The 24,197-nt window shown below is 56.0% G+C and overlaps 1 protein-coding gene across 1 annotated transcript; it reads left to right on the top strand.

The window, feature by feature from the left end:
• Positions 1–209: 209 nt before the first annotated feature.
• Positions 210–2,328, top strand: Ly6k (lymphocyte antigen 6 family member K). Its single transcript, XM_047566998.1, is given in 4 exon segments — positions 210–348; positions 789–890; positions 2,043–2,132; positions 2,135–2,328. Coding segments are annotated over 4 exon segments (525 nt in total).
• Positions 2,329–24,197: the final 21,869 nt, after the last annotated feature.

Below are 24,197 nucleotides of genomic sequence, written 5' to 3' on the forward strand. Positions count from 1 at the left end.
GGGAGGGCGCCGCCCACGCCTTCCCCGCCACCGACCCCCGCTCCACTGCCCCCAGCTGGTGGCACTGCGAGGAGACAGGCCGGCTGGCGCACACCAAGAACTTTCCAGAAGGAACCCTGGCGACGCCCAGGAGGGGGCAGTGAGGGGCGAGAGGATCCGCGGAGCAGGGAGGCGGGTGCCCGACAGTCGCGCCTGCACAAGGCCTCGCCATGGACCGGTGGGTGCGGGTCGCGCTGACCGCCGCTCCTTGCAAGGCCCGGCGCTCGATGGTGGCGGCGTGCCTGCTGGCCTTGCTCCTGTCCTTGGGCCTGCCTCAGGTGCGGACCAGCAACAGGACCGGGAAGCAAGGTGAGTCCGGGCGCGGGCGGCGGCAGGGCGCGGAGGCGGGAGGGCGCCTGGGGTCCCCGGCAGGCGCGGGGCCCCCGCCCAGCGCCGCGCCCGGGCTGCGCAGGGACGGTGCATGGAAGCGGGCTGGCCTCGCAGAGCACCGGCAGCCGGGGGCGGGAGGGCGGCCAGCCTCCCTAGAGCAGGGTCCGCGCCCCCGCGCCCCGGGAAGGCAGCTGGGCGCAGCCGGGGACGCACGTGGCGTGGGTGCTGCGGCACGTGCACCTGCGTGTTCCAGTGGTGCGTGAGGGACCCGGTGACATGCTTGGCGGGTGAGTGTGGGGACAGCAGAAAGAGAACTAGGTGGTGAGGGTGGCCGCTTGGGTGTGGAGGACAGCAGGCTTTCTCCCACAGGAGCCAAAACCTGAGCTGCTCCCGCATTTTGCTTTTGGCTCTCATTTCAGTCGGTCTGACATGTCATGTTTGCGAGACGGAGAATGACTTCGCCTGCAAGAACGAGGTGGTCTGTCACGAATCTGAGGAGTACTGCAATTTCGTGGCCGCAAGTAGGCGTCTGGGTTCAGGCCACCGTCGGGAGGGCAGCGAACACTCGGGAATTAGGAGCTCTCTGCTTTGCCTTGATAGAGAAAAACTAATAAAAAGCTGCTTTTAAAAATACTTGAGGTCTAGGGATGCAACTACGTGTGGAGCGCTCTCGGAGCAAGGCATGCACAAGTGCCTGGGTTCAGTTCAGTCCACTGGGACAACAAAACTGAAGGTGAAGCCCCCCCGGCAGGGGTGCCAGTGAGGCAGCACCCAGCAGCATGGGGGAGGGGAGGGCGGCACACATAGGCGGCCGGCCACAGTGACATGTGGGTACCAGGAGAAAACAGTGATCCTTTTTATTTGTTTTCAAGTGAAAAAGTAAGCTGTAATGCTGTCGAGTGCCTCCCTGAGAAGCGTATCTCAGCTGTGGGAAACAGCAGCACAGGCTTACTGTCTGCTCTCAAAGGAGTGCGCCTGCTTCATGAGGTTTGCAGACGCAAGCGTGCTGTCAGCCGTAGTTCACCCGGGCTCTGGGCACACCCGGAGCTCTCCAAAGTGCAATCAGAAAACCTGCAACATTCTGCCCCCAGTGGTGTTTTGGGGCTTGAGTCTTCAAATTCTGTTCTCAGTTTATTCCCTGGTGCCTCTGCATTCCAGGAAGTTTGTGGGGTGACGAAGCAGTGGTCAGGGCAGCTCCCTAGAATGTGGGAAACATCTGCACAAAGAAGGAGAAGATGAGGTGAAGTACGAAGTATAAGACCAGAGCCTGCCCAGAGCTGAGCCAGGCCAACTGAGGGCCAGCTCTAAGCTGTGGGCAATGCCAGGACGGCTGGGAAGCCCTCGGCCCAGGCCCAGGTGTCTGTCTGCGGACAAACAAAGGGCTTAAGCCCACCAGTGTTTAAGGAGCTGAGCACAAGAGGTGTGTACCACTGGTGCACGTGGACAGGCCGGAGTCGGGCATCAAGGGCCATGCTGCACCCAGGCTGCCGCTCCCTGCAGCAGCTGAGAGGGGAGCCTGCCCTCTCCCGTCCTGTCTGAGCCATGGCTCTTGCCTCCCCGCCCGATGCCTTCATTGAATGGGTATCCCCCCGGGGTACGGGCTTGACCGCCAGCCAGGAAGGTGCTGGCAGGAGGCTCCGAACTCACTGGGTTTCCTCTTTCTTTCCTGTTAGAAGTATTCCCACGCGTCTACTACATTTCGAAGCAGTGCTCCAAGATCTGCCCGTATATCTGGCCAGTTGAAAATACCCAGCCCAAGTCCTTTTAGTCGAGAAGCCCCTGCCCTTCTTCTATGTGAACTGCTGCAAGAGCTCCTTGTGCAACCTCAACGGACCCACCCTCAGCGAAGACGTGTTCCGAGAACAGGCTGGGAGGGCCAGCGTGAGCAGCCACGGCCAGGCCATTCTGACCATCCTCGTGGCCAGCGCCACCACCTTCACTGGCCTTAGCTTGCTGTAGGCCACAGAAGGGCCTGGGCCACACTCTCTGGGGCATGAACTCCCCACAGACTGACGAAATGGTTGCATTAAACTTGTTTTCCGTGTTACCCCTTGGTCGGACTCCTTGGGCGCCTCAGGATGGGTGGGTGGCCCTCAGCCTCAGGGGTGTCTCAGCCCTCAGCCTCAGGGGTGTCTCAGCTTGCAGCGCAGTGAGTCAGTTGTGACTCTGGGCAGTGGTTTTGTTGACCAGTGTCTCTGAAATCAAGCCTTAAGACTGTCTTTATACTGACAGCCTCTGCCTTCCTCTGCTCTTCCTTGCCACTAAGGGCCTCAGCATCCATGGGGAGGGGGCTGTGTCCCACCCATGAAGGGGATGTGCTCACTGCTTCTGACCTTTTGGGGTACCCAGGATGGTGGGATGAGGAGACCAAATGATTAGGGTGAACATCTCTGGAGTAAAGGACTCCTTGGCATAACCTTACCAGCTGGTGGGTAAAGAGTTCCAGCTGCCCTGCAAGCACCAAGAAGCCAGCTGTAGTTGGCCCTGAGTGAGTACTTCATCCCTGGTGCTCATGTGCCCATACTCTGCTGTCCCCTCCCTTCTCTTCTGACATAGGGTAGCCTGAGGATCCTTCCAGAGAGAGTCTGCGCTACTCCTCTAAGGCATGGAGGACAAGGTTGCCTCCATCACATCTAACCCTGCAAACCTGAAGCCAAAGTCCATCCTGGAAGCAGTGGCTGAGTGTCCTGCAGTGCCAGCTGGCACCTCCAGGACTGGAGAGCACTTGCAGCATGCACATCCCTTGGCCAACCTGGGCTCTGAGCTCATACCCTGCCCCTGGCACCTGCACCCAGTAACAGTAGCCATGCTCCTCCAAATTGGCATCCTGGGCTGGAGTTTGCAGGGGCACCACTTATGTTAGGGAGAGAGAAGTAGGCACACTTAACCCAGAGAGAGCAAGGGGAAAGATTAACACGTGACAGTTGCCATGGCAACCTGAGGCTAGAGCTCTTCGAGTGGAGGATGCAATTTGCAGTGGGAAACAATAGAAAATCAAGAATGTGAATGTGGACAGATCCTGATTCTGGAACTGGTGGGCCTCTGGCAGCATGAGGAGGAGTGCTTTCAAAGACCACTAGACAAGGGGTCAAGACAAGTCAAGGGCTGTTAGATGTTCCTTCTAGAAAGGTCACCTTAGAAGGAAGGAGATGCAGAAGGTGGTGTCTAGGAGAGATCGAGGATTGGCAGGAGCACTACATTATGAAAAAGAAAGCCCAGTCGAGAGCAGGCGCTTGAAGAGGTGCTGGGTTGTGGCCTGCAGATCCCAGGGGGTCCTCCCCCAGGGAGGAGGGGTCAGTGCAGGTCCCAGGCCAGACACTGGCAGGAAGAACAGACACTTCCTCCCATCAACCTGGCAGAAAGATCACATGCAGGCAGGGACCAGGAAGCTGAAATAACTCATTCCCAACATCACTCTCACTGCATCCCAGAAGAGCAAGGGATCAGTAAACTCACAGCTGGGAGAAATTAATCAGAAACGATAGAAATAAAATACAGACTTGTTATTAATTGAAGGCGGGGGCACAGTGGGTGACCAGCTCTGAAAGAGACTGGATCTGACAAAGAACAAGAGGCTGCTTTTTATTTTCATAGGTAGGAATGTGGAAGGGCGCAGTGCGAAGGGCTCTGGAGGAAACAGACGGCACCAGGAGGGAGCGTTGCCTGGGGCTTGGCAGGTCTGCCACCTCCTCTGCCTCCAGTGGCTGCATTTTGAAATCAGGGCTTTTTGAACTAGTGGGTTCCGTGGCAAACGGCGTTTCCCTGTCAGCAGGGACCCCGCACACGGGACTGCCAGGAGCAGCACGTCACTCTGTTCAGAGTGATGACCTACCCCGCCCCCACGACACCAGCTTCTCTGTGCTGTCTCTGAACAGTAGCTCGAGTCAGATCGGGCTCTGAGTGGCACGAAAGCAGCCAGGGACGTCCTGAGCGGCAAGAGGAAAGCACCCCCCAGCCAGCCGCGCAGACCACGGCCGGCTGGCGCCACACGCTGGCAGAGACCCACAGGAGCCCACAGGTGCCAGCAGAAGGGCAGTGACTGCAGTGTCCTGGGCCAGCAGCAAGAGGCCATCCATGGCTGTTGCTTTCAGGAGAGGAGTTGAGGGCAGGACTGTGGCAACAGCGGGTGGGCGGGCAGGAAAGGCAGAGAAGGTGAGGGCACCACCCCGGGAGCAGTGCTGAGGCCAGGGGCGGGGCCGCGACGGCCTTGTCCAGAGCCCGAAGAGAGCCCAGGGCAGCGAAGTCTGGAGTGGCGGGGCACAGGTCCTCCAGCACTGGCTCTGCCCCGCGGCCCCTCCGCAACCAGACTGTGGTGCTGTCCCACCAAGCCCCACATCACAGGGACTGTGACGGGCAGACGGTGTGTTTGCCAGTGCAGTGAGGAGGTGGGCGGGCCAGGGCTGTGTCCCTGCTCAGAGGACCCCTGGCTGGGCACAGAAAGGCATCTTCTAGGGAGAGCAGGCGTCAGGAGCTCCCGGAGCTGCCGGCTGCCCTGCCAACCCCCATGGTGGGCCACATGCGGGGAAGGAGGCCCCTCTGAGTCGCAGGGAGCAGCCCGTGGACTCCTCCACACAGGCTCCCTGTGCCTCTGCGTTTGTGAACAGACACGTCCACTGTCTGAACACCTTCCCTGTCACAAGCACTAAAAAAGTTACTGAACAGTCCTTTTATAGGCAAACACAAAAGTGATAATATAAGAAACAAAGCACACATACACGCAAAGGAAATTAGGGGCCATCATCAACAAAAAAATAAAATAGTAGCTCATCGAATCCAAGTGTACAAAAATGATAGGCCATCATGAGCAAGTACAATTGACTCAGGACGTGCAGGAGTGGTTCAATCTCCGGAAAAGATATCCATCACTCTCGCAAGAAAATAAAGGGTGATGATCACAGAACAATCAACATTTGCTTATTTTCTAAAATCTGAGATAACTAAGAAGAGAGGGAAACTTCAGTAATTTGATAAAAGTTGCCCACTAGAAGCTCAAACACCATACTTAATGGTGAAGCCTTAGACGCGATCCCTCTAAAGACAAGAACATAAATTAGCACATACACTTTCACTGTTATCACCAAACACCAAAGTGGGGGCTTAGTCAACAAGAAAATAAGAAAGATAAAGAAAGAAGTATAGAAGTGGTTTTTTCCAACAACGTGTCTTATTAGATAGCGGCCTTGTTCTGCTATAACAAAATGCCGTGGGTTGGGTTACTTACAAGTTGAATGCTCCAATCCTGGGACCTGGAAAGTCCAAAATCAGGACACCCACAGATCCCAGGCCTGGTGAGGGCCTCTTCCTTGTGGGTGGCACCGTCTGCCCGTCTGTACTTGGCAGAGGGGCTGAAGACTGGGGCAGGTCCTGCCGCCTCTTTTCTAAGAGCACCGACCCCAGTCAGGACTGACACCTCCCAAAGGCCACCTGCTAACACTGAGCAGCGAGGGTCAGCTTTCAGCAGGAGTCCTGGAGAGATGTACGTTCCAACCACAGCAGTAGCTGACAGAAGAACCCGGAAACCACCCGCCCCGGGAACTCACACAAGAGGGCTTAATAAGCAGAGTGTCTCCCTGCAGGGCAAGAGAGAAAATGAGAGGAAAAGAGAGAGCAGGCACAAGAGAGAGAGAATGAATGTGAGAAGAGAGAAAAGGGCGGGGTGCTATCCTTAAGCAGTGGAATTCCGCGGGCTAACGGGACCAATCACGGAGAAGGATACTTGCAAGCTGACTGAGGAACCAATAGCTAGCTAGGATGTTCACAGACTGACAGTAGTTGGGAGGCGGGGAAATGGCTGCAGCGAAAAGGGCGGGGAGCTGCTTTATGTTACATTACATTCCCCCGTTCTGTTTTTATAAGAAGATCTTTTGTTCTCCAGTTCTCTTCCCTTATCTCTCCTTCCTGCCTAAGTGACTGGGTCTGGTTTTGCAGGTGAGATGTAAAAAGTCCATTCTCCCAGGGGCAGACTTCCAGAAGCAGATGGCTTTCATGGCCTTCATTTCCTCCATTTAATTGATCCCCTATTTCTACACCAACTGCCTGTCCCCAATTCTGGCTTCAGCTAAGACCCTCCTATTACAATATACTTCAGAAGAAAAGAGTATTTTAAATTCTTCTCGATTATACACCAAGCTCTCGTGACCAAGCTCTCATGAATATTTCAGAAGCATAAAACAATCAAACACTATCTTAAAATAGGAACTGGATAGTGACAAGGGACCAAGTGCTGAGGCTGGCCACAGCCGCAGCACGCTGGCCATCTCTGGCTCGGTAGTGCCCCATGTGGCAGACGGCAGACGTGACACTGGATCCCCAAAGAGAAGATACAATAAAGGAGGATCCCAGGAGGAGACAGACCCAAAATTAGCGTTAAACCAAGAGAAAAGACACAAGGAATCGTGTCTTTCTCTGGCTCTGCCCAGAGGAGAAAGACAAACAAACAAAAACAGGAAGATGATACTGGGAGAATCCAGGGCCCTGGCGACTCTGGAACCGGCATTTCCACTGCTGCTTCACTCCAGTCTAGGCTAAGATATAAAGGTGGGCTCACGATGAGTCCCCTTTTCTCTGCAGATGTCTGGAAAAGCAGAGGAGCTGCTGGAGGAGCACACCATCGGTCCCAGGCTCACAGGCCCCTCTCAGACTTAGAAAGAGTAGGAAGGTGTTCCTGAGGCTGAGTGGGAAAGGCCCCCAGCGCAAGGTGTTGGCAGCCGGGCTCTAACTGGTGAGGAGGCTGTACCTTCTCCTAACTATGGCTCTCCGCCTCTCACCTGCCCCCAGGAGGTGAGAAGAGGCTCTTGCTAGAGGCCAGCACCTTGATCTTGGACTTCCAGCCTCCACAATGGTGCAAGATAAACGAAGTCTTTCAGTGATGGTAATGTGTATGGCAGCCCAGGAAAATGACTGCAGGTGGACAAATCAAAACACACACTGCCTCGATAACAGACCACGGCTTTTAATGTGAGGGGATTCAACAAAAGTCAGAAGCACTAGGGAGAAACGTCATGGAAGCTAGGAAGGAAGCAGCTGGAATTTGTCAGGTCCTTAGGCCAAAGTAACTCCATTTTGAAAATCAGTGCCTGCCCACCCAGACATGACCTTCCCAGCAGGCCCACCCCCAAAGAATGCAAAGGGACAGGCAGTGACTGACTACTCCACTGTAGCTGCCTATCGGGGAAAGTTCTTCCAGCAGGCTGCTGGCCTTGCAGAGGGGCAGCCTGGCAGACTGTCCACAAACCTTTGCTTGACCTCAGAGCTGTGTCTCTCAGGGAGATTTGCGCCAGCCCCCCTAACAGAACTGTCTGTTTTTCACAGGTCACAAGGAGGCCAGAGATAATGAAAACAATTGCACCTAAAGAATCAATTCAGGGCAGGGGCGTAGCTGAGCAGTGCGGACCCCTCCCCAGCACCGCTCCCACAAAAAAGAATGAACGCGGCAGAGCTTGCTGGAGGTGCAGCAGGCGGGAGCACAGGTCAGGAGGTGGAGGCCAGGGAGGGAGTCCAGGACCAGGACCGGAAGTGGAGGGGGGGACGGGCCTCCTGCAGGGACACACCTTTCCAAGTTCTGCTCGGGAGCGCGGAGCCTGGCTTCTGGGCGTCAACTGGGGAGGCTCCCCCATCCTGCCGGCCCGCGCGCCTGAGATGTGGCCAAGGTGGGGCGGCCGGCAGGGGGAGGCAGGGCAGGCGCTCGGGAGCACCGGAGGAAGAGGGCAGCTCTGGGGCTCCTTCTGCGGCCGCTGGTCACGCCGGCCTCTGCGCACACCCTGGGGGCGGGTCTGGAGCCTCAGCGCGGACCTGGCGAGCGCCCCACTCCTCATCTGCCCCTCAAGAGGGTACGCGCGCTGGTCCTCACCTCTGGGCACCGCCCTGGTGCGCGCCCCCAGGGTCTCCCTCGCCCTGCCCAGGCTTCTCTGGCCAGGCGCTGTCCATCCCCTCCGAGATCCTTCACTTCCTCCTCGGCCTGCCGGCGGGCGGAGGTATTTGGTGGTCGCTAACCTCTCCATCTCTGTGCTCCTCTCTGACTTGGTGTATCGTCCTCTTTTTTCTTCTTCGCTACCCATTTCCCCCAGGCTAAAAGCAAAACAGGGAGGAGGAGGAGGAGGAGGGGTGGGGAGAAAAAATAGATAAATAATGGTAAAAGCAAAAATAACTACACCAGTCACAGTGGCTCACGCCTGCAACCCTGGCTTCTGGGGATGAGGCAGAAGAATCACAAGTTCAAGGCCAGCCTGGTAAACTTATAAGACCCTGTCTCAAAATAAAAACAATTAAAAAAGAACAAAGCGTTGGGATGTAGATCAGTGGTAGAATATTTACCTGGCTTGTGCCAGGCCCTAAGTTCAGTCCCCAGTATGACACACACACAGTAAATAATAAAATGATAGAAATGAGAGTTTTAGCTTTTATAATATGCATAGAAAAATAAGGAGAAATGACAAAAGCCAATATTGAGTGACGGAAAGGCTAAAAGAAATAAAGTGACTGTACATCCCTAGGTCTCAGCAACCGCAGTACAAAACCACCAGTTCAAGGAACATGATCAGACTGGCTTTTTTGTTTTACTGTATAAAAAAGACACACCCCAAAGGTAAGACTGGAAGGGTCAGTTCTAAGAGGACGGCAGAAGATGTTGTGGATTTATATTGTCAGAGGCTGCAAGTGAGAAGCATTAACAGACACAAAGAACAAGGTGTTCAACTCAAAATAAAGACATTTTAACAGTTTAGAATTGATTCTCACCTTGCAGAAGTGCTTAAACATACAGTTAGACTGTTAGGACGACAGAGAAACAACAAAATCAGCAACAGCAGAATATTTCAACACACCTCTCCCGATAATGGGCAGATGGAGATACAACAAAAGGGGTGGAAATAGTGATCACTAACAAGATGGGGGGAATGGATGTGCCTCGGGCCCTGGGCTGGACACAGCAGGGTCTCAGACACGGCCTCGCTGGGGACAGTGCCTGTGTACAAGCAGGACAGCAGTCCCACTGACGGGCGGCCATTGGCACCAACACAAATGTGGGGAAGGTTTTAAAAACAGGAGAACCAACGGAAATTCTAAAACACTTTAAACTGAACAGTTAACAAACAATTATAGGGGGAAACATGTTTGGAATAAAGGTTAAGCAGTACCCAGGGAAACATTTATAGACATACAGACATTTAAGCATTCAGGCCAATTGAAATCCCAAAAGAAGAAGAAGCAGTGGTTCCAAAGGGGGTTAACCAGGCTGGGGGTAGCTCAGAGCTATTCACCTAGCATGCTTGAAACCCGAACCTGGGTTCCGTCTTGTCTCCAGCTCTGTCTGCGATTTAATTAATTAAGTAAAAGTAATTAAAACAAGGTTAACTGAGGAGCTATTCGAAGAGTCATAAAAGAAGAAAAATGAAATGTAAAAGTTTATAATAGCAGAAAATGAGTGAATGAAACATTCCATCTCAAAATATAGAAATGAGTATCGAGAAAACATTAGAGTGGCAAAATTTAATGAAATGGAAGTCGGTGGTGTGGTGGCAGTGAGCCCGAGCTGAGACCACCAGGGGGAGCCTGGACAGGAACAGCGCGGGCAGAGGACCTCAGACTGCAGATGACACCTTCTGAGAGAGGGAGGCCGGGCACGCGACCACACCTGTGCACTCAGCCACTCAGGAGGCCCAGGCGGAGGGTCAGGAGTTCCAGGCCAGCCTCTGCCACTTGGCAAGACGGATCCAATCCTCATACTGCCAGGGTCCAGCCCTAGCAGCAGTCGGGGAAAACAGCAGAGACACCAGGTGTTCTGAGGCTGAATCTTCTTTATTCTGCCAGCCCTTTTATACATTTTTTCTTTAGTGATGATTATATCATTTTACGGTTAGTTCAAAATTTTAAAAAAACCTTCAAAAGTACAATCTATGCTTCTTCTCTAAGTACACATTCTTTCTGTATGATAGCTTAGATCAAAACAACCTTATTTCCCTGCTAGATTAAAACAACCTTGTCCCCCAGCTAAACTGAGAGCACCATGATCTGTTAACTTTCAATTTCCAGAACAAATTGATCACTGGATTTTCTGAGAAATTACCCTTACCATGAACTCCAGTGTTTGACAGTGAAAAGCTTTTACTATTATTAACAAAGGGCAAAGAAATCAACTTATAGTTAATATTTAGTCTATTCTGTTTCATTTAATGGCAGACTACAATCCTATTTTGATTCTCAAAGAATAAGACTAAACATAGGAAAAACACAAATTATATTCATGACTAACCTAAATATTTTAATTAGGTAAAGTATCTCTAGAATCAACTATAAAACTAGGAAAGCAACAAAGGCTGAACACCACATCCAAATTCAGAGGAATGCCTCTTTATCCATCTATATTTAGAAATTATTATACTAAAGCAATCACAGGTTCCTTTTAACTCAAGCATAGCTACAGTTGTTTATTTTTATATATTTTATCTATGTATTACTACTAAATTTTTATTGTATACTATTTTGTGTTCCAATACAGTAAAACCTTCCCAATAAGTTTCTGATATATTAATTATTAATATTAAAAAGCAACTACACATGGAGACATACCATGCCTATGGCCCCCAAGAGGGAGGGTGATCTTTCAATAGAACCCTATCAAGTGTTCAGTCCTCCACTCCAACAGAACGTGTCAAGTGTTGGAGTGGCAGGAAATAGATGCGGCATCATACCAAAGAAAGAAGGGGAGGGAGGGAGGGAAGAAAGGAAAACAAGAGGAGAGGGGAGGAGAGGGGAGGAGATGGGAGGGGAGGAGGGGGGAGGGGAGGGGAGGAGAGGGGAGGGGAGGAGAGGGGAGGAGAGGAGAGGGGAGGGGAGGAGAGGGGAGGAGGGGGGAGGGGAGGGGAGGACGGGGGAGGGGAGGAAAGGGGAGGGGAGGAGGGGGAAGGGGAGGGGAGGAGAGGGGAGGGGAGGGGAGGGGAGGAGAGGGGAGGGGAGGGGAGGGGAGGAGAGGAAGGGGGAAGGGAGGGGAGGGGAGGGGAGGGGAGGGGAGGACGGGGAATGGGAGGAGAGGAGAGGGGAGGGGAGAGGAGGACGGGGGAGGGGAGGGGAGGACGGGGGATGGGAGGAGAGGGGAGGGGAGGGGAGAGGAGGACGGGGGAGGGGAGGGGAGGACGGGGGAGGGAGGACGGGGGAGGGGAGGGGAGGAGAGGGGAGGGGTGCCGCCCCATCCTACCCCTTTGCTACAGAAAAGCCCTCGCAGGCCCGCTGGCCGGGACGGGACACAGTGGCTGAACAGTGGGCCGAGCACAGTGCCCGGCCGGGCCAGCTGCCACACCAGGTGATAAGGCAGATGCTTTGGCCGAGGGCTGGGAGCGCAGTGCGGCAGGGCCGCCCGCAGCTGGGGACGCGGAGGCGCGTGGACACGTCTCGGTTCACGGCGTCACGCGGACTTGGAAGGCTCCGGCAGGAGGAAGAGGAACAGGCGGAAAGGAGAACGTGCCTGCCCATCCGCAAAGGACGAGGGGACCTCCACGCAGCCGGAGGAAACCCGCCGTCGAAAGCAGCCAAGGCGCTGAGCGGGAAACAGGGAGAAGTGCGGGAGCCGGGCGGCAGGACGCAGCTGCAGGAGGCGCCCGCGGGCAGGAGCCTCCAAGGGAGCCCAGAGTCGGCGGGACGGCGTGTCACCACGTGCATCACCACGGGAAACGCCACGGCGGACGAAGAATGACCTCGGACATGAAAGAAGGGCGGCAGGCAGTGGCGAGGGAGCGCGGGGGCGCCCGCTGCATGCGAGCAGGAGGCCGGCGGAGGGCGGACCTGCAGAGCCACGCACCCAACCCGGCTGACCGAAGTGCACGCGGGCGCTGCGCAGCACTGCTCGCCCCACAGGAGGAGGTCTCGAAGGCGTGCAGTGTGGTCCTGGGCACAAACCTGGGCACAAACTGGGCTTTGAGAGGTGGCAGACATGACGCGCAACCTGCGAACACTGAAGCCCAGCGTCATACACATTTACAGAAGATCCTTCACCTACCACCAGACATTTAAATAGAAACAAAACACTTTTAGCTCCAGACCTGACCAAAAGCAGCAGGGAGATCTGCCTGCGGATGGCACTTTGCCACGCAGACACCAGCAGGGGGCAAGTCTGTGCATTACACAGCTCTCCATCCTGGGATAAAAGCGTAATGCCACCCATTCTTAAAGCTAGACCAAGTGCCAAGAAGCTGGAAAGGACATGGAGGCTGGCTGCAACTGGGTCTAGTGGGACCTGGAGGAAGCAGTGCCCAAGCAGGGTCTTCCCAGGGTCGAGTGGGAGCAGGCCCTGAGAGGGAACAAGTTTGGACCTGAGCTGCAGGATCCAGGATGAGCGCAGAACCTAGGATGGAGCAGGCTGGGGTCTGAGCATGGGAGTCTAGAGTGGTGAGGTCTGAGTTGGAGGGTGCAGGTGGCTGCAGACCCCATGGAGGGGCAACCTGGGGTTGCTTTGTTCTTGTTGTTTGAGTTTTTTGGTACCAGGGATTGGACTCAGGGGTGCCTACCCACTGAGCCACATCCTGAGCCCTTTTTTTATATTTTATTTAGAGACAGGGTCTCTCTGAGTTGCTTAGGACCTCGCTAAGTCGCTGAGGATGGCTTTAAACTTTCGATCCTCCTGCCTCAGCCTCCCCAGCGGCTGGGATTACAGGTGTGCACCACCGCGCCCTGCTGCAACCTGGGTTCTAAGCTGCAGAGGCTAAGGTGGGTCGGGACCCTATCCCGACTGTCTTCTGCTGGGGTTGAAGTCACAGGGGTGTGGGGAAGCCGGGTCTGTGTGCAGAGGAAGCCTCGACCTGCCCCGACTTGAGCTAGTGTGGAGAGAAGCTCCTGCCCCGCGACCCCGCGCAGCGGGCCAACCTGCCTCGGCGGCGAGGAGAGACCAGCAGGAGGTGTGTGGGGCCCTTTCTGAGCCTCCACTGCTCAGGCTGGTGCCCTGGCAGGGCTTCCTGACATAGTCCACTGGCCAAGGTATGTGGGTTGCAGAGAGTGGGTGGGTGGGTGGAGAGTCAATCTAGTACCCGGCACCCGGTGTGGACCCTAGACAAACAGACTCTTGTAGAGTTTCTACTGTCAGACCAAGGAGATGCCAACACAAGAAACATCGCCTAACGGAAGGCTTTTCCCAATCGCAAGGGTAAATCCAACTGGTAGATACAATTCTAAAAGTGTATGCATCATGCACCTAGCCTCCAAATATGTAAAGCAAAATTAACAGAAACAAAAGATGGAATGGTAGGTTTCAGCATACTTCTTTGTTGTACAATAGAATAAATCAGCAAATTAGCGAAGACATGTAATATTTGAACATCATGATTGACAATCGACTCATTAACAGAGAGAGCACTACATCCAACACTTAAACTCAATCTTTTCTAATATGCCTGAGCATTCATCTGATTTTTGACCATATGCCAGGTGTAAAACTAATCTTGACAATTTCAATAGATTGAAATCATCTGGAGTACGCTTTTTAAATTATTGCTGCATTATAGTTGTACATAGTAATGAGATTTGCTGTTACATATTCATATCTGCACAGATGATAATAAAATTGGGTTAATTGAGTCCTCTTTCTCTGTGGAAGTGTGTTTTGACCATTGTGAAACTAAACACAAGACCAATAACAAAATTAAAATATCCCCACGTGTTTGGAAGTTAAACAATACATTTCCAAATTCCCTAAGACTGAAAACAACCACAATGGGAATCAAAACGGATTCCTATTCGGTCATAACATGCACATGACATATTATTTGTGTCCTTCTTAAGAGAACTCTGTGATCTCAAATCATATATTAATGGAAAAGTCTAAAACTCAGAGATCTAAGAATTGATTTCAAGAAATAATAATAAGAATAGCAAATAATAATAAGAATAGCAAATAAAAATAGCAAAGAAAGTAGAACGAAACAAAAACTAATAAGATAGAAAATCCATGAAAGAATCAATAAAATTGAAAGTTGTTGCTTTGACAAATGAGTAAAACTCATCAATTCCAAGAAAGACTGATGATGACTAAGAGAAAAGTCACACATGATCAACTTCAGGAGTGAAAGAGGTGACCTCTTTTATGAAGAAGACATTAAAAAGATATCAACTAGGACAAAGAGTCCTTACTAATGCCAAATTCAATCCATAAAAGGAAAAAAATGGTAACTTGAATTTCACCAAAATTGAAATGTTTGCTCTGCTAAAGACTCTGTTAATAGGATGAAAAGACAGGCTACAGACTCGGAGGGAGGATCCACAAGCCACAGATCTGACCAAGAAGTGTCATCTAAACTATATAAAGAAATCTCAAATTAGCAGTTAAAAAGTCTAGTTAAAAAACTAGTCAGACGAATGAACAGTTATTTCATGAGCAAGACTTGGGTAGAAAATAAGCGCATTAAAAAAATGTCCAGGCCAGCACCACAAAAAAAAAAAAAAGTCCAGGATTGTTATTCTGTATGAAAATGTAAATTCCAGTCACACTGAGATGTCACTACGCCCCATGAGAAGAAATTAAAAATCGTGAAAAATCGTGGCAAGAACATACGTATGTGCTGAGGTGGGTTCAGAGAAACAGGATCACTCACGCAAGGCAGGTGAAGCCTGAAACCCGCAACCTCTCTGTGAAGTCATTTGCCAGTTTTCTATAAAACTAAACTTATAACCACCAGATGACCCAGAAATCGTACTCAGGTGTCTATCCCAAGCTGCGGGCTTACATTTCCACAGGAAGCTGTTCATGCATGTTCCAGCCCATCCTGGGAACAGCCCAGACATTCCCGCAGTGGGGAGTGCCCCAGCCAACTATAGCCACAGCACACCTCAGGGAGGCTGCGGGCCGGCAACAACACACCCCCTTCCAGCAGGGTGCAAGGGCCACCGTCGGGGGTCAAAGGCTTCCTGCTCTCACCCTGCACATCTGTGCAAGGCCAGAGCTGGCTGGAGAGCTGGACCGCTAACCCTTCTAGCTCAGAAGAGGACAGGTGCCCAGCTCTGGGGAGGGCCTCGTGGTGGGCAGCACTGTGGCGGGACCTCAGGAGAGAGGGAGCCACCAGGCGAGACAGTACGCCAGCGAGAGCCAGGGCTCAGCTTGCTCTTTGACGGCAACCAGCACTTGTGAGAACTGACCACAGTCCCTCGGGTCCCTTGAGAAACACCTTGGTCCTTTCCAAGGGCACATGCCCAGAGCTCTGACTGCTCTTACCACGTCCTGCTCTTAGGATGCACCTCTCATGAGGTGAGGACAGAACTTGCAACATGCAAGTCGTTGGGGATGCACTTAGACCTCATCCAGCCACAGCACTGTGGCTCCTGGGTCCTGCCACACACCCCTGCTGCTGGGCTGTGGACTTCCAGAGTCCCCTCCGCTCCTGGGACTCTCACACCTGCCGTGTGTCCATGCACAGTCCGTGCGGGCACTGAGGGTGTGAGTTTGGCTTTGGGTCCCTGGGAAGCAAACCTGGAGATGCAGGTGAGAGAGAACCAGAGGTTTATGCAGGGAGATGAGGAAGGGAAGGCGCCAAGCAGCCATCCCCTGGAGTCCCTTGGAGCCCTGCAGAACCCTCAGCACAGAACCATCCTGCCCAAGGAATCAGGGAAGGGTTGTGTCCTTACTCATCCCAGCCATCACCTTTGGGGACTCAAGGACTCTGGGGACATTGTTTTCCTGGCAGGCCCAGTTTGGAGGAAGTGGAGCAGGTTCCAGTCAAAGACCTGCAGCTGTAGTGCTGGAAGCTGGGCGTGGGCACAGGTGGCGGACATTGCACAGTGGCCCCTGCTGGCCTTGTCTCACTGTGTCTGCAAGAGTGCCTCCCAGGTCCGTGCATCTCACGTCAAGAGGACGAGAGTGCCGTGGGCAGCAGGAGCAAGGGCCTCAGCCAGGGAGGACACAGCAGGTGTAGGAGTCAGGTGCTCCTGCCCGCTGGCCAGGACGACACTCCTCAGCCAGGCTCCTCAGCGCCTGGGACTGCAGGAGCGCATTCCTTGTGTGGGAGTTATTCTCTGCTGCCACTGGCTTGTGTTCTTACCACCCGCACCTCCCCACCCCAGCCTCTGCCCTCAGGTCCTAGTCAAAGCCACAGTGGCCCACACAAGGCCAGCACCCAGCATGTCAGAGGTACAATAAATATTTGTGGAACTAATTAATAAACGAGTGGTTTCAGTGCATGGAAGCCACACCTATTTCCTGTTTGCAATCCCTAGACCTGCCAGGTCCGGTTCCAGGAGGGCTGCGCCCCAGCTGGCACACTGGCCAGGCCTCTGCAACCGAGCCTGGCCTAGAAGCTGCCCACGGCCTTCCAGCTTCGGGGAAGCTCCCTGGCCACCTCACCCTGGAGGCTGGGCCTCCAGGCTTGGAAAGTCACCCCTCGCTGCCGAGTGGGCTCAGTATTTTGGAGGGGCTGGTTTCCCAAGGGCAGTCAGGCAGGACTGTGCAGTGGAAGCAGAAGGAGGTTGGAGAAGTTGGACCCTCGCAAGCCTCAGAGCAGCTCTGGGTGCAGTTTCTCTTCAAAGCTGTCCCCCGCTTTCTCCAGGAGGTGGGGGGTAAGGGACAGTCACACACCCACTTGGCTTTTTGTCCCCTGGCCAAGACCCTTCCCCTGCCTGGCAAAGGTCTGGCCCAGCAGAGAAGTCCCTCCCCAGCAGTCCTGAGGGCATGTGGCCTCAAGCTGGGTCCTGCCCTCCAAGGGCTGCCCAACTTCCATCCTGGCTGGGAAGCCCAGGTCACCTGCAGGGGCCCTCGGTGGGTCCCTCTGCAGCTGCAGGGCCCTCCTCTGGGCACTGCGCTCTGCTTCTGCTGCCTACTGGTTGCAATCCCTGCCCCTCGTGCCTCCTCTGTGCCTTCCACTCTGCCCTCCGGGGCACCAGGGACCCATCAGATCAAGTCTACATACCCGAGGGCTCAGCACAGCCTGCCCTGTGCTCTGCACAGAGCCCAGCAGGCCTGTATGAGTGCGGGAAAGACAGGGTGGAGGGGTGCAGTAGGCTCCCACCATGGGCAGGGCGAAGCTGCTCCCTGCTTTTGGTGAGCTTAGACTCTGGAGTTCAGTGACTCCTCAGGTGTCCCAGGAGCCAGGACTGCAGCCACCCACGAGAGCCCCACTGTCCAACTTCAAGGAGAAGGTACAGGGAAGGTTGAATCCGCTAGGGACATCAGGCCCTTGCACAGTGGACCCAAGCAGGACAACAGGGAGGCTGGACAGAGGCCCAGTGTGCACCTGGGGACATGGTATCTCAATGTCCCCTTGCCCTGGAAGCCAAGAGAGCCAGGAATCCAGGGAACAGAGGGCTCCATGTGGGGTCAAGGGATGCTTCCTGGAGGAGACAGGGGAAGAACTTGAGGAGAGGGAGGGGCAACTGTAGCTAGGAGCCCAACCAGTCGGGGGGTCAGCCAGCACCACGAGGCTGGCCAGCACCTATGCGAGAACACCCTGGGGTCTGCCCAACAGCTCCAGAGGGACTGCCTGTGAGCCCAGCACCCCCGGGGAGGGCTTTGGGAGTGCCCGAAAGGTCCTGTGGCCCGTCGGAGGCACAGGCTGGGGGTGCACAGGCTGCTGGGTGTTAGCTGGCAGACCATCACCACTCCGCTGTATCTCCTGCCTCGGTTTCCCTGAGGTGCTCAGAGGAAAAGGCTCTTGAGATGGATCCTTTGCACAGGCACCTGCTGGTGCCTGGTACCCCTGGAGGCTGAGCCTACCTGCAGAGGCCACGTTCACTCCAACACCTCCTTGGCACACTGGAGAAAACCCATCCTTCACCTGCAGTGGGAGGCCCTCCCCTCACCCTTCCTCTATGAACCAGGTCATCTTCCCAGGGCTGGTGGCCAGGACGTCGGCTTGGCAGGTGGTGACTACGTCTGAGGGTCCCACGGAGGTGGGAGGGGTGGGGGCAACCTCCCAAGGCCCTCAGTGGGGAGGAAGCATGGGCACTGTCAGGAACCTGTTCACATTGGAAAATATTTCCAGGCAAGTTAACATCCACACCTGGGTCTCAACCACATCCTCTCCTCGGGAGCAGGAAGCTGGGACATTTCCCACCCACCCCAGGACCATGCAGACCGGCCGCCCCTGAGCTCCAGCTGCCTGCAGTGCCCACCCGTCACCTTTCCAGAGCCCTTCCATTCCTCCTCCTCCGAGCCTGTCAGGCACCACTGCCTCAGCCCCAGCACACGGCACGCCCAGAGACCTTTGCCAAAGGAGACTCTGGGGAGTGGGTCCCCATGACCATTGTGTCCACAGGAGCCCTGGCTCGGGATGCTGCCCTCCCTAAGTTGCTAACTGGCCATTTCTGGATGGGGGCTTCCAGGAGGCCCATCCCCGCATGCTGGAGATAGGAGACACCCTGTGGGACCGGCGGAGCAGCTGCTCAGGCCCCGTGCAGGTGGGACCGCCTCAGATTTAATCAGGCTACTCCTGGGCACACTGGGCAGCCCTCCCCTGAGAGAGGCGAGAGCCCGACCCAGGGCTGAACCCATGCTCGGGGCCTGGGCACACCCAGGACCCCCTTTCCCAGATCCGGGTTCATATGCTCATCACATCATCCCTCAGGCACACTTTTACCAGGAGCCTGTCCCTGGTGGCCAGGAGGCCAGGCTACTTGATCCCGTCCCTCAGGGGAATAGACCGAGTCTCTGGAAAAGAGTGCTGAAGAGTGCATCAGCGTGTGGCGAGGGTGGCACGGCCCACGGGAAGGGCCAGGGTGCGTTCTGTGCGAGGCTGCGTGCCAGCTTGTGGGCATGTGTGTGTGTGAGAATGTACCTGTGAGTGTGCAAATGTGTGAGCGTGGAAGTGTCGATGCCTCTGTGGGAGGTGGCAGGAGACCCCGGCCTGGGGCTGGGGCAGAGGTCAGGACGAGGGCTCTCCAGGCTGGTTCACACAGGACTCCACGGACAGGAGCATCCAGGGGTCTCTGTGAGGAATGAGGGGACAGGATGGGCGTGTGAGCCACGGGCCAGCGTGCCGCTGGTGTGGAAGGAGAGAGACAGACGCTCCGGGCGGAGACGCCAGTGGCCTGCCCAGCTACCTGAAGGGGAGGTCCAGGGAGCGACTGCCCACTTGGCCACCACCTGCTGGGAGCAGGGAAAGCACCCCTAGATCTAAGGGGCTGAGTCCAAAGAGGCAGTGGCGGGGGCCACCGTCCATTCTACTCCCGAGGCTTGAAGGAACCACGGCTGCCTAGTCAGGGTGCTGGTGCTAAGTTCTGGACTCTACACCCAACACGGCATGCCAGGCTTCTGCTCTGCAGGCAGGGGTCACTAGAAGGACCCTGGACCCTGGGGGCTGGGGGCTATCCCTCAGCCTGGCTTAACAAAACAGGACAACTGAGCATCCATCTCTCAGATGCACCCAGAGTGCTGGAACTTCTGTCATATGACACCAGTCAAGAACTGAAGGGACCGTGCCCCAGAGGGTCGACCCTGTGCCTCTGCCACATTCTCTAAGCCCTGCCCCTCTGCCCCTGCAGGCTGGTGGGCTCCTACTCGTCCTTCCTGGCCCACCTTCAGCATCCCCCACCGTGGGCCCTTCAGAACCAGCCTGTGGCTCAGCCCTGGCTGTGGGGGAGGGGGGCAGGCAGCACCTTCCCAGGTGCCTGGGGCTGGGAGGGAAGCCAGCACGCCCTGTTACCAGCTGCCACCCCCTCGCCGCGGGAGATACCAGCTGCTGCCCTGGCTCAGGAGCACAGCACAGGCACCCCTGCGACTGGCTCCTGGCCGACGAGACTGGCTGGGACTGGTGCGGCCGGACTGCTCGGGAACCCAGAGGGAGTTCAGTCCCCACCCCACCCCCGGCTCGACAGGAGCCAGCAGGGCTCGGGAGGGGCAGCTGGGACGTGTCTAGGCAAGCAGCTTGGTGCAGCTACTGTGGCGCCTGGTGAGCCCAGGACCGAGACTGGACCCCTCCAGATGGGCTAAGGGAGGCTGGTGCCCTGCCCTAGAGGAGCACAGGAGGCAGCAGGGGGTGGAGGCGCAGAGGCCAAGGAAGAAGCACAGGTGGCCAAGGCAGGTCCCAGACAACTTGGGTGCCCGATTTTCACCTGAGCTCTCCCACTCGGGAACTCAGAGTCCCACAGCCTGGACCCCCAGGGCTGTCGAGCCCTTCGTGGGCATTCTGTGCCCCCAGGAAATGGGCATTGCTTTGCTTCCCTGGGTTCTGTTCTGAAGTCCTTTCAATCTCCATGACCCCAGCCAGGGTTCGGCGTGTGAGCAGGACTGAGGCCGGAGATGGGAAACTTCCACCCAACCACCAGAGACGCGGAGTTGGGCTGAGGGGTCTGAAGACAGGGCGAGGCTTTCTAGCAAGAGGGGCTCACCCTGGGAAGGGCAGAGCCACAGGGGGAGACTTGGCAAAGGCAGGGGCTGCCTTTCACCAAGCAGGGACACAGGAGGGGGCTGGTGCTGTGTGGGTGACTTTGAAAGAGCTTCCTCTGGAAGAGCCTCAGGACATTCAGATGGCCATTCGGGCACCTGATGTTTACGGTTGATCTGATTAAGAAAGGCGCATTCCATACCAGGACCAAAGAGTGGGGCAAAGGCCCAGCGAGGAAGACGCTTAGCCAAAACAGATTGTGAATTAAGACCCAAGAGCTTATCTGCTCTCTCCCACGACTGTCCCAAGATCAGGACTCAGTGTGTGTCCAGGGTCAGACTCAGTGTGTGACCAGGTTCAGGGCTCAGTGCGTGTCCAGGGTCAGGCTCAGTGCGTGTCCAGGATCAGGCTCAGTGCGTGTCCAGGGTCAGGCTCAGTGTGTGTCCAGGGTCAGGCTCAGTGTGTGTCCAGGGTCAGGCTCAGTGTGTGTCCAGGGTCAGGCTCAGTGCGTGTCCAGGATCAGGCTCAGTGTGTGTCCAGGGTCAGGCTCAGTGTGTGACCAGGGTCAGGCTCAGTGCGTGTCCAGGGTCAGGCTCAGTGTGTGTCCAGGCTCGGGGCTCAGAATGTGACCAGAGCTTAGGTTCAGGCCAGGCCTAGAAGTCAGAATACCCGCTCTGGGGACAGTGGCCTCGGCGCGTGGTCTTCTCTTTGCCTCCGTAGAGGAGTCACCGCCCCGGCTTCTCTAGGCCAGGGAGACGGTGCTGCACAGCCAGGCCAGTGCTGGGTGGGATCTTCCTGGTGCACAGGCAGTAGGTCCCCCAGCTGGGCGAAGGAAAGGCGATGACTGCCCCGTGCTCTGCCAGCCACGGAAGCCCACCGTGTGTCGCTCACCTTCGGGAGACCTTAACTCGTTTCTTGTAGACTTTCCATTTCAGGTGGGGTTGAGTTCACAGAGTGGTCGCAGAGACCGTGAGGGCTGTGCCAGCCCCGCCCTCAGGTTCTCCATCGGCCTCTCACACCGTGTTCCGTGTATTGTGCTTGGTGAGCCAATATCGCTGGTTTTTTTAAGGACAGTTCAGACTTCCTCTGCCTTCCCCTGGTCCTCTCCTCCAGGGTCCCATCCAGGACTCGACATGACACTTACTCACCATTTCTCCTTGGCTCCCCCGGAAGGTGACTGTTGCTCAGATGCCCATATTTTCCATGACCCTGACAGCTGTCAATACTGGTCAGTAGTTTCCAGAATGTCCCTTGAGGAGGCTGAGCCCGGTGTGCCGGGCTGGCTGCTGATGGCACAGGGGTGACGAAAATATTCCAAAATCAGGTGGTGACCGTGGTCACACAGCTCTGGGAAGGTGCGGCAGAACCGCGCTCTTGGCTGAGCTGCTCCTGAAGCCAGCCAGTGGGGTCCCGGGAAGACGCCCGCAAGTGCTCCTGGTCCTCTGCACTCGCCTCGCCTCGCCCCAGACCCGCCACTTCTCTGCCAAGCGGCACCCTGTGTGGAAGTGAGGTGCTGCGGACCAAGACCCGAGTGCTGGAGGGGCCCCTGGGCCCCCTGTCCGTCTGCGGGTCCTCAGCTCGTGACCTCCAGTAGCCGAGTGCTGCACTGCTCGATCCTCCGGGTGACAGCTGGATGCTGGCAAGCCTGGGGACAGCCCTGGTGAGAGTGAGCCCCTGCCGCTGGCGCTGGTCCTCTCTAGGTGCCCTCGTCTCTCCCCCAGGGAGGACCTGAGATTCGCCTGTGCCAGCCCAGCCCTGCACTCCTGTGGGGCTCTGCTGTCCTCAGCACAGGGGTCCTCCGTAGGGTATCTGGGCACAGAGCCCCCAAGTCCAGTTGTCCAATCCCCCGGCACAACCCCTGTCCACACTTGCCACCATCAAGAGGCCTGAGTTCAAGGCTGGCTCCCCCGTCCCTGTGATGTGAGGGAGCAGGCTGGCTGGCCTAGCACTGGGCCCTTCAGTAGCCGGACCAGCACACGCTGCTTAGGGGCCCCTTATGGGGGCGGGGGGCACCCAGTGGGCACAAGGGGTGCTGAGAGGTCTCAGGTGTTGGTGGGGCTTAGCAGGCAGCAGGTGGAGAAGCAGCGGGTCTTCAGGGGCCTTCAGCATACAGCCCGGACCCTCCACGTCCAGGGTTCTGCCTGCGTCCAGCCACCCTGACCACACTGGGAAGCCGGCGTGGAGACTTCCCCTCACTGCAGTCCCCCCCACAGGGCTGTGTCACATCATTCACACTGCTCGGTGTCAGAGGTGATCCGAGGTGACTTCAGGGTTCAGGAGGAGATGCATAGGTCGTGCCGAACGCTGCACCATCCAGCACCATGTCTTGAGCGTCCAAGGTCCCGGAACCGGTCGCTGCAGAGCCAGCAAGGGGTGCTGCCTCCTGTCCCGGCTCCAGTAGGGAGAGTGCAGGAGTCTGTGCAGGGGAGCCCACCCACACGCCTTCGGCCCCTGCGCCCTGCGCAGGTGGGAGCAGGCCAGGGGAAGCCCCAGAGGGCTTCAGGAGGGAGAGAGCAGAGCGGCCTCGGCCCCGCCTCACTGGGAATCCCCAGGGCTCCTAACGGGATCGGGGTCCTTCCTGGCCGTGGGCTTGAACTCCTCTGGACTTGGTCGGGCCCTAGATGTCTGACCAGTGCAGCACCCCACTCATGTCCCAGTCCCGTTCCCTGCACACCCCTGGTCCTGGGAGCCCTTTCCCTTGTGGGTGGCTCTGGGAGTGGAGGCCAGTGCCTGGCTGGGGAGGCCATGGGTTAATTATGGCCCTGCAAGAGTATGGGCTATAACTAGCGCACACCCAGCTCGTAAAAGAGTGAGTTTCCGATGCCTGATTAGCTTAATGAGGAGAGGTCACAGCAAGGCTGCAGCCTCCGCAGGCCCCCAGCCCCACCCAGCCTCCAGCAGTCCCTGCCTCCAGCTTTCCCCTTTCCCCCTTGGGGGCTGCAGAACCTTTGCCCTTTGAGATTTGTGGGGTGCAGCATTTCTCAAGTCCCTCTCTTAGAAGAAAATTCGCTTCAAAGTTTCCTGACAATATAGACCCCAATTTAAGACACTTCATATGCAGCAGGTAAAAACCCAGCTGACCGCCGACACTGAGGTTTTGGAATTCTTCAGGCCCCAGTTTGCCCTGTTTGGGTGGCTTGTCCTCCACTTTGAAGGACCCCCCGGGCATCTTCTCCAGACGGCTCCAGGCGTCTCCAGATGCCTGCCCTTACTCTTGCCGCTGTGGGTCCCGCCACACACACAAGCCACCCCAGGCCCCTGTCCCTCGCTGGCGGAGGGTCTCACACCACCTGGGCAAGGAAGCCTGGGCCTGGGCTCCTACCTCTCCCTGTCCCTCCTCACAACTCATGTCCTTTGCACTCTGGGGCCGCAGAGCCTGTGGTGGTGTCCATGGGCATGGGAGGGGAAGGGCAGGAAGGAGAGCTGGGTGTGGGGAGGAGAGGGGAGCCCGCCCTGATGGAACTGTCCAGGGTGCAGCGGCAGCTGGTACATGCCTCCTCTCTGGGGTGTGCTGCCTGCCCCGAGGCACCCGTCTGGAGC

This window comes from Sciurus carolinensis, chromosome 1 (genome assembly GCF_902686445.1).
Source record: "Sciurus carolinensis chromosome 1, mSciCar1.2, whole genome shotgun sequence".
Lineage (NCBI taxonomy): Eukaryota > Metazoa > Chordata > Mammalia > Rodentia > Sciuridae > Sciurus > Sciurus carolinensis.